Here is a 14,725-nt window from a genome sequence, read left to right on the forward strand (position 1 = left end):
TTGGGACAAATTGGCAAAATCTGAGTAAGATTTGTATAGCATTGTATGGTAATTTCAAGATATATAAGAGAATGCTTTTGTTTCTAAAAATACATGCCAGCCAGGCCCAGTGGTTCACAACTGTAATCTCAAAATTTTGGAAGGCCGAGGCAGGTGGATTACTTGAGGCCACGAGTTTGAAACTAGCCTGGCCAATGTAGCAAAATCTCGTCTCTACTAAAAATACAAAAACATTAGCAGGGTGTGGTGGTACGTGCCTGTCATCTCAGTCACTCAGGAGGTAGAGGCACAAGAATTGCTTGAACCTGGGAGGTGGAGGCTGCAGCAAGCTGAGATCATGCCACTGCACTCCATCCTGGGCAACAGAGCAAGACTCTGTCTCAAAAGAAAAAAAAAATTAAGCTGGGCACGGTGGCTCACACCTGTAATCCCAACACTTTGGGAGGCTGAGGCAGGCAGATCACAAGGTCAGGAGTTCGAAACCAGCCTGGCCAATATGGTGAAACCCTGTCTCTATTAAAAAAAAGAAAAAAGAAAAAAAATTAGCCAGGCGTGGTGGCAGGCACCTATAGTCTCAGCTACTTGGGAGGCCGAGGCAGGAGAATCACTTGAACCTGGGAAGCAGAGGCTGCAGTGAGCCAAGATCGCACCACTGCACTCCAGCCTGGGTGACAGAGTAAGACTCTGTCTCCAAAAAAGAAAAAAGAAAAAAAAATTAAAACATGCATGTCAAAGTACTTAGGAATATGGGACATTAGGTTGGCAACTTGTTCTCAAAAGTTAGAAAAAACAACTGTGTGTGGGTGATAGAGTGGGGGCAGAGAAAAAGAGAGTGGGGGGAAGGAGAGAATGAGAAAGCAAATGTGGCAAAGTGTTACTATTAGGGGGATCTGGGTTAAGAACATACAGTAGTTTTTGCGATATTCTTGCAACTTTTCTATAAGTCTCAAACTATGTCAAAAGAAAAAGTTAAAGAAAAGAAAAGAAAAATCTCAAGGGGTCAGGTAATCCAGCCCTGCCACCATTTGCTGGTTTTTTGTTTTGTTTTGTTTGAGACAAGAGTCTCTTTCTGCTGCCCAAGCTGGAGTGCAGTGGCAAAGTCATGGCTCACTGTAGCCTTGACCTCCCAGGGCTGTGGCCCTCCAGCCTCAGCCCACCAAGTAGCTGGGACTACAAGTGCAGGCCCCATGCCCAGCTAATTTTTGTCATTTTTTGTATAGATGTTGTTTCTCCATGTTGCTTAGGCTGGTCTCAAACTCCTGAACTCAAGTGATCTGCTTGCCTTGGCCTCCCAAAGTGCTGGGATTACAGGCATGAGCCACTACATCCGGCCCATTTGCTGTTCTTAAAGTTGTCTAGGGAGAGAGATGCCGTACTTCCACGCTAATAAGCCTTCTCTTTGAGAAGAAGGATTCATCTACATTTCAAATCTCTAGCTCCTCTAAAATTTTCTCTACTTGCGTACATGGTGAGCAGAGCCCTTAGCGCCCTCTTAAAATCCTTCCGGTTGAGCTGGACATGTTGGTATGAGCCTGTAGTCCTAACTACTCAGAAGGCTGAGGTAGGAGAGTCACTTCAGCCCAAGAGTTCAAGGCCAGCCTGGACAACAGAGACCCCTCTCTTAAAAAAAAAAAATCCTTCTTTCTTGTAAGAAGACATCCTACAAGAAAGGCCTTAACAATACTGACTCAGTCTCCCCATTCAATGTTTCACAATATACTTTCTTGTTTAACCCTCACCCAGACTCATTGTTCTTCTCACTAATATTTATACATATCTCCTAAAATAAAGGGCCCAAAGCTAACCTGGCACACTAATATAAAGGTGAACATAGTAACACTAGAGGGGAAAAAGTCATCACATTCATATCCTTAGGACTTCGGGCTGCAGAAGCCTGTGGAGATAACCCAGTCTCCACCTCGTTGTCTGGCAGGCAAGGACACTATTGCGCAGAGTCTAGGTGATCTAGGTGACGCCTCATGGCCAAATGCTTAGTGAGTAGCAGTGCTGGGACCAGAAACCCTGTCCAGGGCTCCCACATTAACCACGAACACAACCAAGCACCAATGGGGAGCAGAGGAGGGGTGAGGTCATTTGAACCTTTCAGGTATCAGTTCTTTTGCTGGATGTCCCTGTTTGGTTGCTGGGAGGATTCATTTACCCTGCTTCTCTTAGAGCATCTTCCTGTGGCTACCAAGCTGGTTTGCTCATCAACAATTCCTAGCAAAGGCCTACTGTGCACTGCGTTCCAGGCCCTCAGCCCTCTCTAGGGCTACAACCACTGCTCCAGAGGAGCCTGGCTCAACTTCAGGAAGAGAATCCCTGAGGAGCTGCAAAGAGGGAGAAAGTGGAGGGCTACCCCGTGACATGCTTTCCCTAGCCTTTCAAGGACCCATCAATCATGGGCCTTCACTTCTGGGGCAGCTCAGAGTTCAAGGGTGGGACACATCCCAGGCCATTTCCCATGCTGTGGGTGGCATTCCCGACAGATGTGCTCCCTGCAAGAGAGCAGGACATATACCAGTTGGACCAATGAAACCACGGGCACACTTGTCAAGGACTCAAGTGTATGAGACTCAGTTTCCAAGCCTGAATTGTTTCAATTTTTTGCTTTCTTGAGTATGAATGGCCACCTGAGAGAGGTTAAACCAGCATTTCCTTGGGCAGAGGAGATGAAAATTAATTTTTATTACAAAGGAAATTTTAGAAGTTGGCTCTCGGTGCATTTAAAGTATACTCTTAATAAAAATTATGTGTGCATGTAACAAACAGATGACTTCATTTGTTTTTGAACATGTTCACAGAAATGATAGTGAAAACTTACTAAAAATATCAGGGCAATGGGAATATATAAATAACTACGGGTATTTTTGTAAAAAAACAAAAATAGGATTTTCTTTTTACCCTTTTCTAATTCACGCAAAATCGGTACAATCCTCGTATTCCAAAAGACTTCATCTACTTCTATTTCTGCATTCTTTTCTTGCAGGTCAGCTTTTGAGACTGCAAAAGAAATCCAGAGCAGAAGAAAAAGCTATGAAAAAGGAGTGGTAATGAAGCACAGTCAAAAGCCTTTACTATTCATCACTACAATAAACTAGAGAATTAAATTACCCTTTGCTTCCCAATCCCAACTATTTCTCATTAGAACTGAAGGTCTTCTAATCAAATTACCCCAAATTAAACTCAGACTGGATAATGTAAAGAAGTCAGAACTTTAAAATATGATCTGCTCACTTCATAAAGTAGTAACCTTTGTAAATGTTGGTGATTGTCAGTAAGGCAGACAGTTTTGAGTTCTTTTTGACTTTAATTTATCCCTCTGTAATGTAGAATAGATAACTAGAGATATGTAAAGAATAAGAATTTTTAAAATGTGTAATGAAAAATTTTCTAAAAGGGAAACCTAAAAGGTCTTTCTTTTCATAAAGTGTCCACACTTTTTTATTTCTATAGAAAAGAAAGACATTTTAGGTCTCCCTTTTAGAAATTTTTTTTTCTAAAATGCTACTGGGTCCAGTAGCATTAATGCCAAATGATTTTGTGTGGTGTCGCAGAAAAGCCTGGGGGCTTTTCTCAATGAGGCTGACAAATCTCAATTCAAATCCCAACTCCGTTATTGACATGGTGGGTGATTGGGGTTCAGGTTCTTATCCTTTCTGAGTCTATTTTCTCATCAGCAAAACAGAGACTATTTGCCTTCAAGGGTATGAGAATTAAGACATGGTATAGGTAAAGCTCTGGGCCCAGTGCCAAGCAATATACAATTTAATTTCATTTCCCTGATTAAATAAGCATACAAACAGGTAACCACCCCTGCAGTATCTCATGCCTGTGTGAAGGTACCAAGCCATCAAGAGTAGATGCTGCCTGTGAATATGGGCTGTAGGGAACAGCAGCCATTGGCTGTGTACTCTAGATGCAGGAGGCCTGCATTTCATTTTTGCAGTAACACTATGAGGACGTTCCCACACTGTCCCCATTTTGCAGGTGAAGAAAGTGAAGCCCAAATGTATTAAGTTATCTGCCCAAGGTCATATAGCTCCCCAGCCTCTGCACTTGATCTCAAAGCTATGCTGACTTGGAGCAAACTAGCAGACTAAAGAGTTGGGGGAGAATAAATGTAACTCATATTAGAAACTGCAAATTATTATTATATCTCACACAGGCAGTATCTCAAGATCTAAAACACTGACTGTAGCTGGAGGTGGCATTACTGTGCTGAGGCATTCCTGAACAGTGCTGGAGAGTGCTGGAGATGTATTCCTCAGTCTCCCTTCTCTGAAGACCACCCTTTCAGTCCTTTTCCTGGCACTTGGTCTATATCAGGTCAGGGAGTCAATGCCCTCTCGGGGCAGGGTAGACCTGGTACCAATTAAGCGTCCACACAGAAGGTGTCTGGACCCTAAAAATGTCACACAAAGAGTTAGAAGTCAGGAACAATCAGAAAGTGAGAGGTTGGGCGGGGAGAGGGAGAGAGGGAGGGAGAGGGAGAGAGAGAGAGAGAGAGAGAGTGACAGAGAGACCGAGAGAGGAGCAAAAGGGTATATGGCCTGTATATTTTCAGGTTACTTTAAACAAAGGACAAGGTGACCAGGCGGTCTGTTAATAGCACAGGTTTGGAGTCACCATCTGGGTTTGAATCCTAGCTCTGCCACCTACTAGCTGGTTGACTACAGGCAAATTGCTTCACCTCTCTTCTGTAAAATGGGGTAACAATGGTTATCTTTAAATAATGCGATTAGGGGTTAATAATTTCTTTTATGTGCTCTTCTGTATTTTCCAATGCCTCTAATGCATTCTTATTATTCTTGAAGAGAAAAACATATGCAACGTATCTTAAATGTGTATACCTTAGTTAATATCCATATTAATAATTTTAACAGTTAAAATAAAATTCTCTTCATCAAGAAATCCAATTAAGTCCCTTCATGATTATCTGTATAAATAGCAGAAAAATCCAAAGATAACACATAATAGTATATATTAAAAAATTCATCTGAATTCTGAAATGAATCCTCAAACCATCAAATGGTGCTGATGTCACCCAGGGGAAGCAGGGATGCCGTACAATCTACTTATCCCATCCAACACACAGGCCTTCCCCTGTCATACTACATGCTAGAAATGGCCACTCCCAGTTGCAGCAAGTCCAGGGTTGCCTTTTATCAACCTTTCCTACTGCCAAGAGCAGCTGACCCACACATGGCATCCAAGATCACCTAAGCAGCAAAAGTAAATAGAAAGGGGTTGTCAACAAAGCTATTATTAAACATTTGCAGTGCAGTAAATAGCCTTAATAGCAAGGTTTCAGATAATCTAATCTAACCCAATGCAAGACTTCACCATAATACATTACATTGAATTGTCTTTAGAAAAAATTAGTCCATATCAGTACAGATTCACAATCCCTTATCCAAAACCTTTGGAATCAGATGTGATTTGGGATTCAGAAACATACAAATTTTAGAAAGTCAATATGGTATACATGTTGCATATGACATACCACCCCAGTAGGGTCTTCTGGGGCAGTACCCTGTAGCAAAATATATGAATATTCACACTAACAAAACAAAGACTCTAACTGGCTTCCCATCAGGCTCAGGGATTTTGGAACTATGGTTTGTAGACTAGTATCTCAATCTTTTGGATCATTGTTTTTATGAATCTGCCTTAACTTTGATAATTTATGGATATGGATTCTAAAGGTAAACATGAATATTCAAGTAATATAAAAAACATAGTTGCTCATATTTGCAGATAACTAACCTATTCAAAGTCCAAAATATATTAAAAAAATAAAATAAAATCAACTTATGAAGGCAAATGAAAGCCAGAAAATAAGCCAGGCAAGTTATTTAATTCAACACATATTTATGACGCACTTAAATTTACTAGAAACACAAACTTTGATCCAGTAAGTTCAAGTCTGCATTTTTTACCTTCTATGCAATATGCTGCTTAATAGAGAAGTTCTGTGAGAAACCATGACTATCAACCTGTTTTTTTTAAGACAAATAAAATGGATACCTTATCCAGAAAGAGCTGAATTATAGGGGTCAATCACAAATCGCAGAACAATTTATTTAACCCTCACGGGCCCTTCTGAATGTTTCTGAGATTTGCTTCTTCTCAGAACAGAAGTTACTCAGACACTGTGGTATGAGAGTTTCCTTCCAACCCTCTCCCAGGAATCCCAAAGTGCACTGTTGTGTCTGGCTACAGCCCTCCCACCTCTTCACTCGCCCAGGGCCTCCCCCTGCCTCCATTTTACACACCATCCCTGAGTTACTCCAGAAAATGAAGCATGGAATCACATGATTGCTTTTTAAGAGACACACAGATACACAAATTATTATTTGTCTCAATTTTGGGCAACAATCTAATACTTTAGAAAGCACTTTCATCTAGGTTCATGGTTTGCTAAATATAAAAATTATGATTCAACAGGAAATTGGGTAAGTCAAGCAAAAATTTCAGCATGTTTTTGAAGATTTTGCTGTCTCAGTGGTTATAGTTGTTAACCACAGCTTTGAGTTCTGGACACAAAAACCTGACACAATGTTTGGATTGGCTGATGTTTTTAGCATGTAAATGTAAAAATCCTTAGCAACTATGCTGGCTTGGAAATTGGTATATCTAAGATTTTCCTGAGTAAAGAAATTCCCAATAGTGCAAAAGTCATTTTATTGATAAAACATTAAGTTTTGAAGATAATAATTTTTAAAATCTATTATTTAGTATGGTAAAATCTCATGTGTACAAAAATATATGAAGACTATAACATTCACCACCAGTGTAGCCCATACTAGTTTGGTCAGATATTAATATTTTGCCATATTTTTATCCTTTCCCTTATTTTTATCTGAAATAAAACATTACAGATGTGTGCCTCCCTGCATCCACTCCCCTCCTCCCTCTCCCTCCAGGGGTTACCACCATTCTAAATCCACTGGTTACTATGATTACACTTGACTTCACATGCTTACCATATGGCTGTGTATCCATAAACAACATATATTTCATCTAATATTATGTTTGTACTGAATTTACTCAATATTACAATATTACACTTTTCTAACAACTATATTCTATTGCATGAATACATTTTGTATCATTTCTAGACTGTGGTTTATATTGTTATATATTTTCTCAATTAAACAGTATAAAGGCCCAAAGGACACTCTTAATAAAATTAACATAGCTTCATTTAAGTAAGCAATTATCTTTTTTCCTTTTTTTTGTTTTTGTTTTTGTTTTTTGAGATGAGTCTCGCTCTGTCACCCAGGCTGGAGTGCAGTGGTGCAATCTAGGCTCACTGCAAACTCTGCCTCGTGGGTTCAAGCGATTCTCCCACCTCAGCCCCCAAAGTAGTTGGGATTGCAGGCAGCCCACTCCCTCCCACCATGCCCCACTAATTTCTTTGTGCGTGTTTTTTTTTGGCAGAGATGGGGTTCACAATGTTGGCCAGGCTGGTCTTGAACTACTGACATCAAGTGATTCACCCGCCTCAGCCTCCCAAAGTGCTGGGATTACAGGCGTGAGCCACCGTGCCCAGCTAAGCAATGCCTTGAACTCAAGTTTTGAACCCAAGAACTATGTTAATGTCAAGTTTTGCAACTTTCCAAATGCTTTTACAAAATAATTTCTATAAAACCATTAAGACTGTCATCTATAGATGTTTGAGGCATCAGAGTTGAGTAGTGATAAGATGGTAAGATTGTATGAATATAATAAAAATGTATAAAAATAAATGTTGATTTGTGATCAAATTGGACAAACTTCCTGAAGTTTTCAAACAGTGGGCCAACATAGACATCATCAGTCCAAACGTTTTTCCTTCAAGTGGAGATGCTGTGGATGAAGGAGTGTGGGGACCCCTCACCTGCTTTGGTTTGCAGCCTGCTCAGGTCTGAGCTGCTGGGGCATGATGAGGCCCTTGCATGTCTTTCCCCCTGGTCCCTAGGAGGAATACATAAAGCACTCAGCACAAACATCAAAACACTTCTAATTTTGTAAATGACAAAAGTCTGCTATATACAGTTTCTTATTTATTATTTTGAGATAGGTCTCACTGTGTCACCCAGGCTAGAGTACAGTGGTTCTGCGGTCATAGCTCACAGCAGCCTCAAACTCCTTGGTCCAAGTGATCCTCCCGCCCCAGGCTCCCAAGTAGCTGGGACTACAGGCACATGCCACCATGATTGGATACTTTAAAAAAATATTTTGTAGAGATGGGGTCTCACTACGTTGTCCAGGCTGGTGATTCCTGGTCTTAAGTGATCCTCCTGCCTCAGCCTCCCAAATTGCTAATATTACAGGAGTAAGCCACTATGCCCAGCCAATATACACGTTTCTGAAGAAACCACCAAGAATTGTTTATAAGGTGGGGTTTGGTGCTCTCTATTCTGGGTTTTTTGTTTTTGTTTTTTTGAAATGAAGTCTTGCTCTGTCACTCAGGCTGGAATACAGTGGTGCGATCTCGGCTTGCTGCAACATGCCTCAGCCTCCCCAGTAGCTAAAATTACAGGCACATGCCACCATGCCTGGATAATTTTTGTATTTTTAGTAGCGATGCAGTTTCACCATGTTGGCCAGGCTGTTCTCAAACTCCTGACCTCAGGTGATCCGCCAGTCTCAGCCTTCCAAAGTGTTGGGATTACAGGCATGAGCCACCGCACCTGGCCTCTATATGGTGCTTTAATTTATCTTTGATTTTCAAGTAAGATTTATCTTTTTAAAACAAGTCATATTTGCCTAACAATGTGAAATACAGTTACTAGAAAGAACAAAAACTCCAGTTTACTTTGCAAATCAAAACTAAATTGGTTAAGGATATATACCACAAGGGGTCACTGTTACAATAAGAACGAACTCTGGGATGCTTAGATTTTAAAAGCCTAGCCTTTGGGAGCTGGGAAAGACCTCTGTCTCTTTTTCTCTCTTCCTCACTCCTCACAACCCTGCAGATAAGGAAACTGTGTCCTGGCTGGCCAGATGTGCCCAAGGTCACATAGTAAAGACAGATTGGGACTCATAATATACAAATTCACTTCTCTTTCCACTACATAAAAATGTGCCCTGATTCCATTTTTAAAATTAAATTAATATTCTCAGAATATATGTACTTTTAGAAATATCTTTAATGTTTTTTAAAAAAACTGAAAATAAATGTGGGCAGTCCCCAGATGACAAATATTTTGTATTTCAAATAAAAGAGCAGTGGCTGGACAACAGCAGGATTATATGCTCAGATTTTTAAAAAGTTTTATTGAATGTAAAGAACGTCTCTGAAGGATATAGCTTCTCTTTAGCCAGAGCTGATACTTAGAAGTACTTACTTTTAAATCTGTACAAAATTCCAAGGTAAAAAAAAAAATACCAAGAGAAGAAGAGTGCCAGTTTTATATGGAAATTGCTTTTTGGCCATCGAATATAATAGTTGTTCCAAAAAACTCACAAAGAAGGCCTGCACATGTGATGGTCCCCGTGGACATCTGCACATGCCACGGCTTCTGCTTCCTGTGCGGTGAGCCCCCCAGTGACTATGCTGTGTTGCAGCTTAGCCATTGGCCTTTCCTGCTTCCCTGAAGATCAGCTTTTCTAAATACCATTTTTTTTCCTCATAAACATGTTCCCTCAACCCTTTTTTTTAAACATTTAACACTTACTTTTATCATAAAATAGGAAAAAGATGAAGCTAATTTTCCAAAAATTGTCTAATTAATATTCAGAAACAACTGCTTTATTTGTGCATAATAAAAATATAGATCTGATAGCAAACGTTCCTAGCTGTTGAAAATGACTATGGGGACAGGGACCTCTCAAAGGAGGCAGACATAAAAGAATCAATCCCGCAAAAAGGTAAAATACCAAAAGTTTGTCAGGCTGTAGAGCCAAGGAAGTTCTCATATTTATCACTCCTAGAAATAATGAGAAGGTTTGAGAATAGGGACAAGGCCTTCCTTTCAATATATATACCTGCCCTACACAACAATTAAAATCAAGCAAGATACTTTTCAACTAAGGGGCTTCCAAAGTCACTGGTCCACTCTCCCTGAGGTCATGGCCAGTGACGAGGTTGCCTACATAAATACCACACGCATGTATCCCCACCTCTAGGGGAAAAAAAGGAAGTGTCCTTCTTATATGCAAAAGCTCAGCAGTGCTGGGCCTCCCAGTTCTCAAGAAGAGCATAGGACTAACTAACTCAAGATGAATTAAAGACTTAAATGTAAGACCTAAAACCATAAAAACCCTTGAAGAAAACCTAGGCAATACCATTCAGGACATAGGCATGAGCAAAGATTTCATGACTAAAACACCAAAAGCAATGGCAACAAAAGCCAAAATTAACAAATGGGACCTAATTAAACTAAAGAGCTTCTGTATGGCAAAAGAAACCATCATCAGAGTGAATAGGCAACCTACAGAATGGGAGAAAATTTTTGCAATTTATCCGACTGACAAAGGGCTAATATCCAGAATCTACAAAGAACTTAAACAAATTTACAAGAAACAAAACAAAACAAACAACCCCATCAAAAAGTGGGCAAACGATATGAATAGGCACTTCTCAAAAGAAGACATTTATGCAGCCAACAAACATATGAAAAAAAGCTCATCATCACTGGTCATTAGAGAAATGCAAATCAAAACCACAATGAGATACCATCTCATGCCAATTAGAATGGCGATCATTAAAAAGTCAGAAACAGATGCTGGAAACGATGTGAAGAAATAGAAATGCTTTTACACTATTGGTGGGAGTGTAAATTAGTTCAACCATTGTGGAATACAGTGTGGCAATTCCTCAAAGATCTAGAACTGGAAATACCATTTGACCCAGCAATCCCATTATTGGGTATATATCCAAATGATTATAAATCATTCTACTATAAAGACACATGCATACATATGTTTATTGCAGCACTGTTCACAATAGCAAATACTTGGAACCAACCCATCAATGATAGACTGGATAAAGAAAATTTGACACATACACACCATGGAATACTTTGCAGTCATAAAAAGGATGAGTTCATGTCCTTTGCAGGGACATGGATGAAGCTGGAAACCATCATTCTCAGCAAACTAACACAAGAACAGAAAACCAACCACCACATGTTTTCACTCATAAGTGGTAGTTGAACAATGAGAACACATGGACACAGGAAGGGGAACATCACACACTGGGACCTGTTAGAGGGGTGGGGGGGTTAAGGGAAGGATAGCATTAGGAGAAATACCTAATGTAGTTGACATGTTGATGGGTGCAACAAACTACCATGGCATGTGGATACCTATGTAACAAACCTGCATGTTCTGCCATGTATTCCAGAACTTAAAGTATAATAAAATAATAATAATAATGTCAGAAAAATAAAAAGCACAGGACTGGGATTAACTGCTATTCTATGTGATCCTCATGGTGTGGTGGGGTGCGTATGTGGGCTCTGAACCCAAGCTGCCTGAGTTTGGGTCCTGGGTCTAACTTAGGTCAGTATTGTGACCTTGGGCAAATTACTTGGCTTTGGTTTCCTCATCATTAAAAAAAATTTTTTTTTTTTAAATAGAGATGGGGGGCTCACTATGTTGACCAGGCTGGTCTAAAACTCCTGACCTCAAGGAATCCTCCCATCTCAGCCTCCCAAAGTGCTAGGATTACAGGTGTGAGCCCCTGTACCCAGCCTGGTTTCCTCATCTTAATTCGAGGGCAGTACAGTGATGACATTGGAAGAACTTAATAAACTGAGAATATGAATTTTCTCTTTCCTTTTGAGTCAATAATCACTTGTCTAAGCAGTCCAGAGCCAAATGTTATTGAGCTAAAGAATATGCATGGCATTGCCCTGATGAAGTTTAAAATCTACTCTGAGGAATTAAGGAACCACTGTTTTTTAACGGAAAAGTCCAATAGAATTGTTAATAAAGTGCTAAAATGTGAAATTCAACAGATAGCAAGAACTAGAGGGTGCTAAGAAGGAAGTGATTAGTGAGTGGGAGAAGTGGACCACAAAATGGGCCTTAAAAGAGTAAAAGTTGGCAGTGTGGTGGCTCATATAATGCCTATGCCGCCAGCACTTTGCAAGGCCTAGGTGAGACAATCGCTTGAGCCAGGAGTTTGAGACCAGTCTGGACAATATGACAAGACCTTCCCTCTACAAAAAATTTTTAAATTATCTTAGCAAAGTGGCACATACCTGTAGTCTCAGCCCCTCTGGAGGCTGAGGCAAGACGATAGCCTGAGCCCAGAAGGTCAAAGCTGCAGTGAGCTGTGATTGTGCCACTGCACAATCCAGCTTGGGTGACAGAGTGAGACCCTGTCTCAAAAATAATAAAGGACAGGCACGGTGGCTCATGCCTATAATCCCAGCACTTTGGGAGGCCTAGGAGGGCAGATCACCTGAGGTCAGGAGTTTAAGACTAGCCTAGCCAACACAGTGAAACCCCATCTGTACTAAAAATACAAAAGTTAGCTGGGCGTGTTGGCAGGTGCCTGTAATTCCAGCTACTTGGGAGGTTGAGGCAGGAGAATCGCTTGAACCCGAGGGGCAGAGGTTGCAGTGAGCTGAGATCGCGTCATTGCACTCCACCCTGAGTGAAAGAGCAAGACTCCGCCTCAAAATAATAATAATAAAAGAATAAATGTCAAACCAGCAAATGACAACACCATTCTCAGAAGGGGATAGCATGAGTAAAAATAAAGACAGATTTAAGCAGCCTGATACTGAGGGCAGGGGATAAGTGCCCATGGGAAATAAGACAGTCACAGAAGGTTTCTACTGAGAAGTATTGGAAACAGTTGCCCGACACTGTGGGTTCAGTAAATGAACCTGATTTGACAGGCAATAAGGAACTATCATAGGTTCTTATACAAGGGAGTGATGGGATTTGGGGGCGTGTGATGACAAGAGTACTTGGAGACTTGGAGAGAGGGAACAAGGACTAATCTGAGGGTGGCAGTGGAACTGGAGAGGAAGGAACATATTCAAGAGATTCTACAAATCAAGGGTTGACAGGATTTGGTGGCTGATTTCAGGCAGAGGAAAGAACAGAATGTAGCCTTGGAGAAATGGGATAGCAGGGGAAGCCTAACAGAGTTTCCACACAGCCATATAGCCGAAGTCCCACAGTAAGACTGAATGGGGAAGAGAGACATCAAGAAAAGAAAATCACGCCATTAAGGAGAAAAGAAAGACTAGATGGACTTATGTACTCAACAGAAATTTGGGTTTCCTGTAAACTCTACTCATTGGTCTTGGTTCTACTCATTGGAACTGCATAAAACAAATCTTTATCCTTTTTCTTCTTGACAATCGTGCAAATATTTAAAAGTGTTGCATTACCCACATAAACTTATCTCCTGTGGTTTAAATCCCATGGTTCGACCACTTACAGCTGTGTGACCTTGGGTTAAGTTTTGCTTTCCTCACCTGTGTAAGAGGGTAGTAAATAACACTATCCCCCAATGTGAGATTGTCGTGAGGACTAAATGATAGGATGGGCAATTGCTCGGTACAGTTCCAGGCACACGGTAAATACTCAGTAAATGTTTATTACTGTGGCTGTCGTCATCACTGATGTCATCAGCAAACTCCTCCAGTCCCTTCAACTGTTCCTCATCTAATACGGTTTCAAATCTCTTCCAGGACACTCAGTTACTTGAAGTGAGTGTTAGCTTGTCTGGATCCCTTTGCAAGTCTGGAACCCAGCACTCAGCCAAAAGTATTATGGCCTTGAGGACAGAGAGATGTTCTAAGTAACGCTGCAGCCTAAAATGACATTGGTGGTTTGGTGGTCACATCACAGTGGTGGGTGGCTCTTATCTTTTTCTACACATGCAGCTAAGGTAGACTTTCCAATCCAGGTTGGGCCTTTGCTCGTTCTTCCTAAATTCCACAGGGCTGCATTTGGCAAAGCATTCCTGCCTATCAGATGTTTTTGGATCTTGAGTCAGTCATCCAGCATAATTGTTCTTCCCAGTTTCCTGTTCCATATTATTAAAGACTGTAATTAAATTTTTTGCAATGATTTTTCATGTACCAAAAATAATTCCAGAAATCATTTCTTAAAGCTCCTCTGTGAAATTCTTTGTAGAGGCAGATTGGCACTGTTTTTATTCATTAGGATATCTTAATCTACAAATAACAAAAACCTAATTTTAATTGATTTAAACAACAGATGGAATTTATTGACTCACATAACCTGAATGTGGACAGGGAGGGTGGGTTTTAGGCATGGTGCGATCAGGCCTTTGGCTGCATCTTTCTGCGATTGTCTCTGCTCTGCCCTTCCCTCACTTCCAACTGTTACCAGGTTGGAGTTCTGATGAAAGCTAAGTGGGTCTGGTATTCCCAGCCTCTCCTCCTCAGTCCATATGTTTCAGAGCAAAAGCAAAGTCTGCTCTTGTAGTCAGTGAGGAGAGTCCTACGTTTCACTCTGAATAACCAGAACCAACCTGTGGCTATAGCAATGCTATACGTGGACTTCCTGAGTTACCACTGCCCATCCATGAGTCAATCATGTAGACAACATCTACTTCTGGACCACATGCACCCCAAAGAAATATAAGTACATTTCTTTAAAAATACTATCAAATTAGCCAGGCATGGTAGCTTACACCTGTAATCACAGCACTTTGGGAGGCTGAGGTGGGCAGATCACTTGAGGTCAGGAGTTCAAGACCAGCCTGGCCAACATGGCAAAACCTCAACTCTACTAA

At 40.8% G+C, this 14,725-nt stretch overlaps 1 protein-coding gene across 3 annotated transcripts in view; it reads right to left on the minus strand.

Moving 5' to 3' along the window:
- Positions 1–14,725, minus strand: part of ARMC2 (armadillo repeat containing 2) — a 159,932-nt gene that overhangs the window by 109,292 nt on the left and 35,915 nt on the right. For all 3 annotated transcript variants that reach the window (XM_064360797.1, XM_064360796.1, XM_064360798.1), the window contains 2 exons: positions 7,886–7,962; positions 2,905–3,003 (listed from right to left, as the gene is read on the minus strand). In XM_064360797.1, the coding sequence (XP_064216867.1) occupies positions 2,905–3,003; positions 7,886–7,962 (176 nt within the window). The remainder of the gene's footprint in view (positions 1–2,904; positions 3,004–7,885; positions 7,963–14,725) is intronic.

Source organism: Aotus nancymaae, unplaced genomic scaffold (assembly GCF_030222135.1).
Source record: "Aotus nancymaae isolate 86718 unplaced genomic scaffold, 86718_ANA_hifiasm-v0.15.2.pri h1tg000040l, whole genome shotgun sequence".
NCBI lineage: Eukaryota > Metazoa > Chordata > Mammalia > Primates > Aotidae > Aotus > Aotus nancymaae.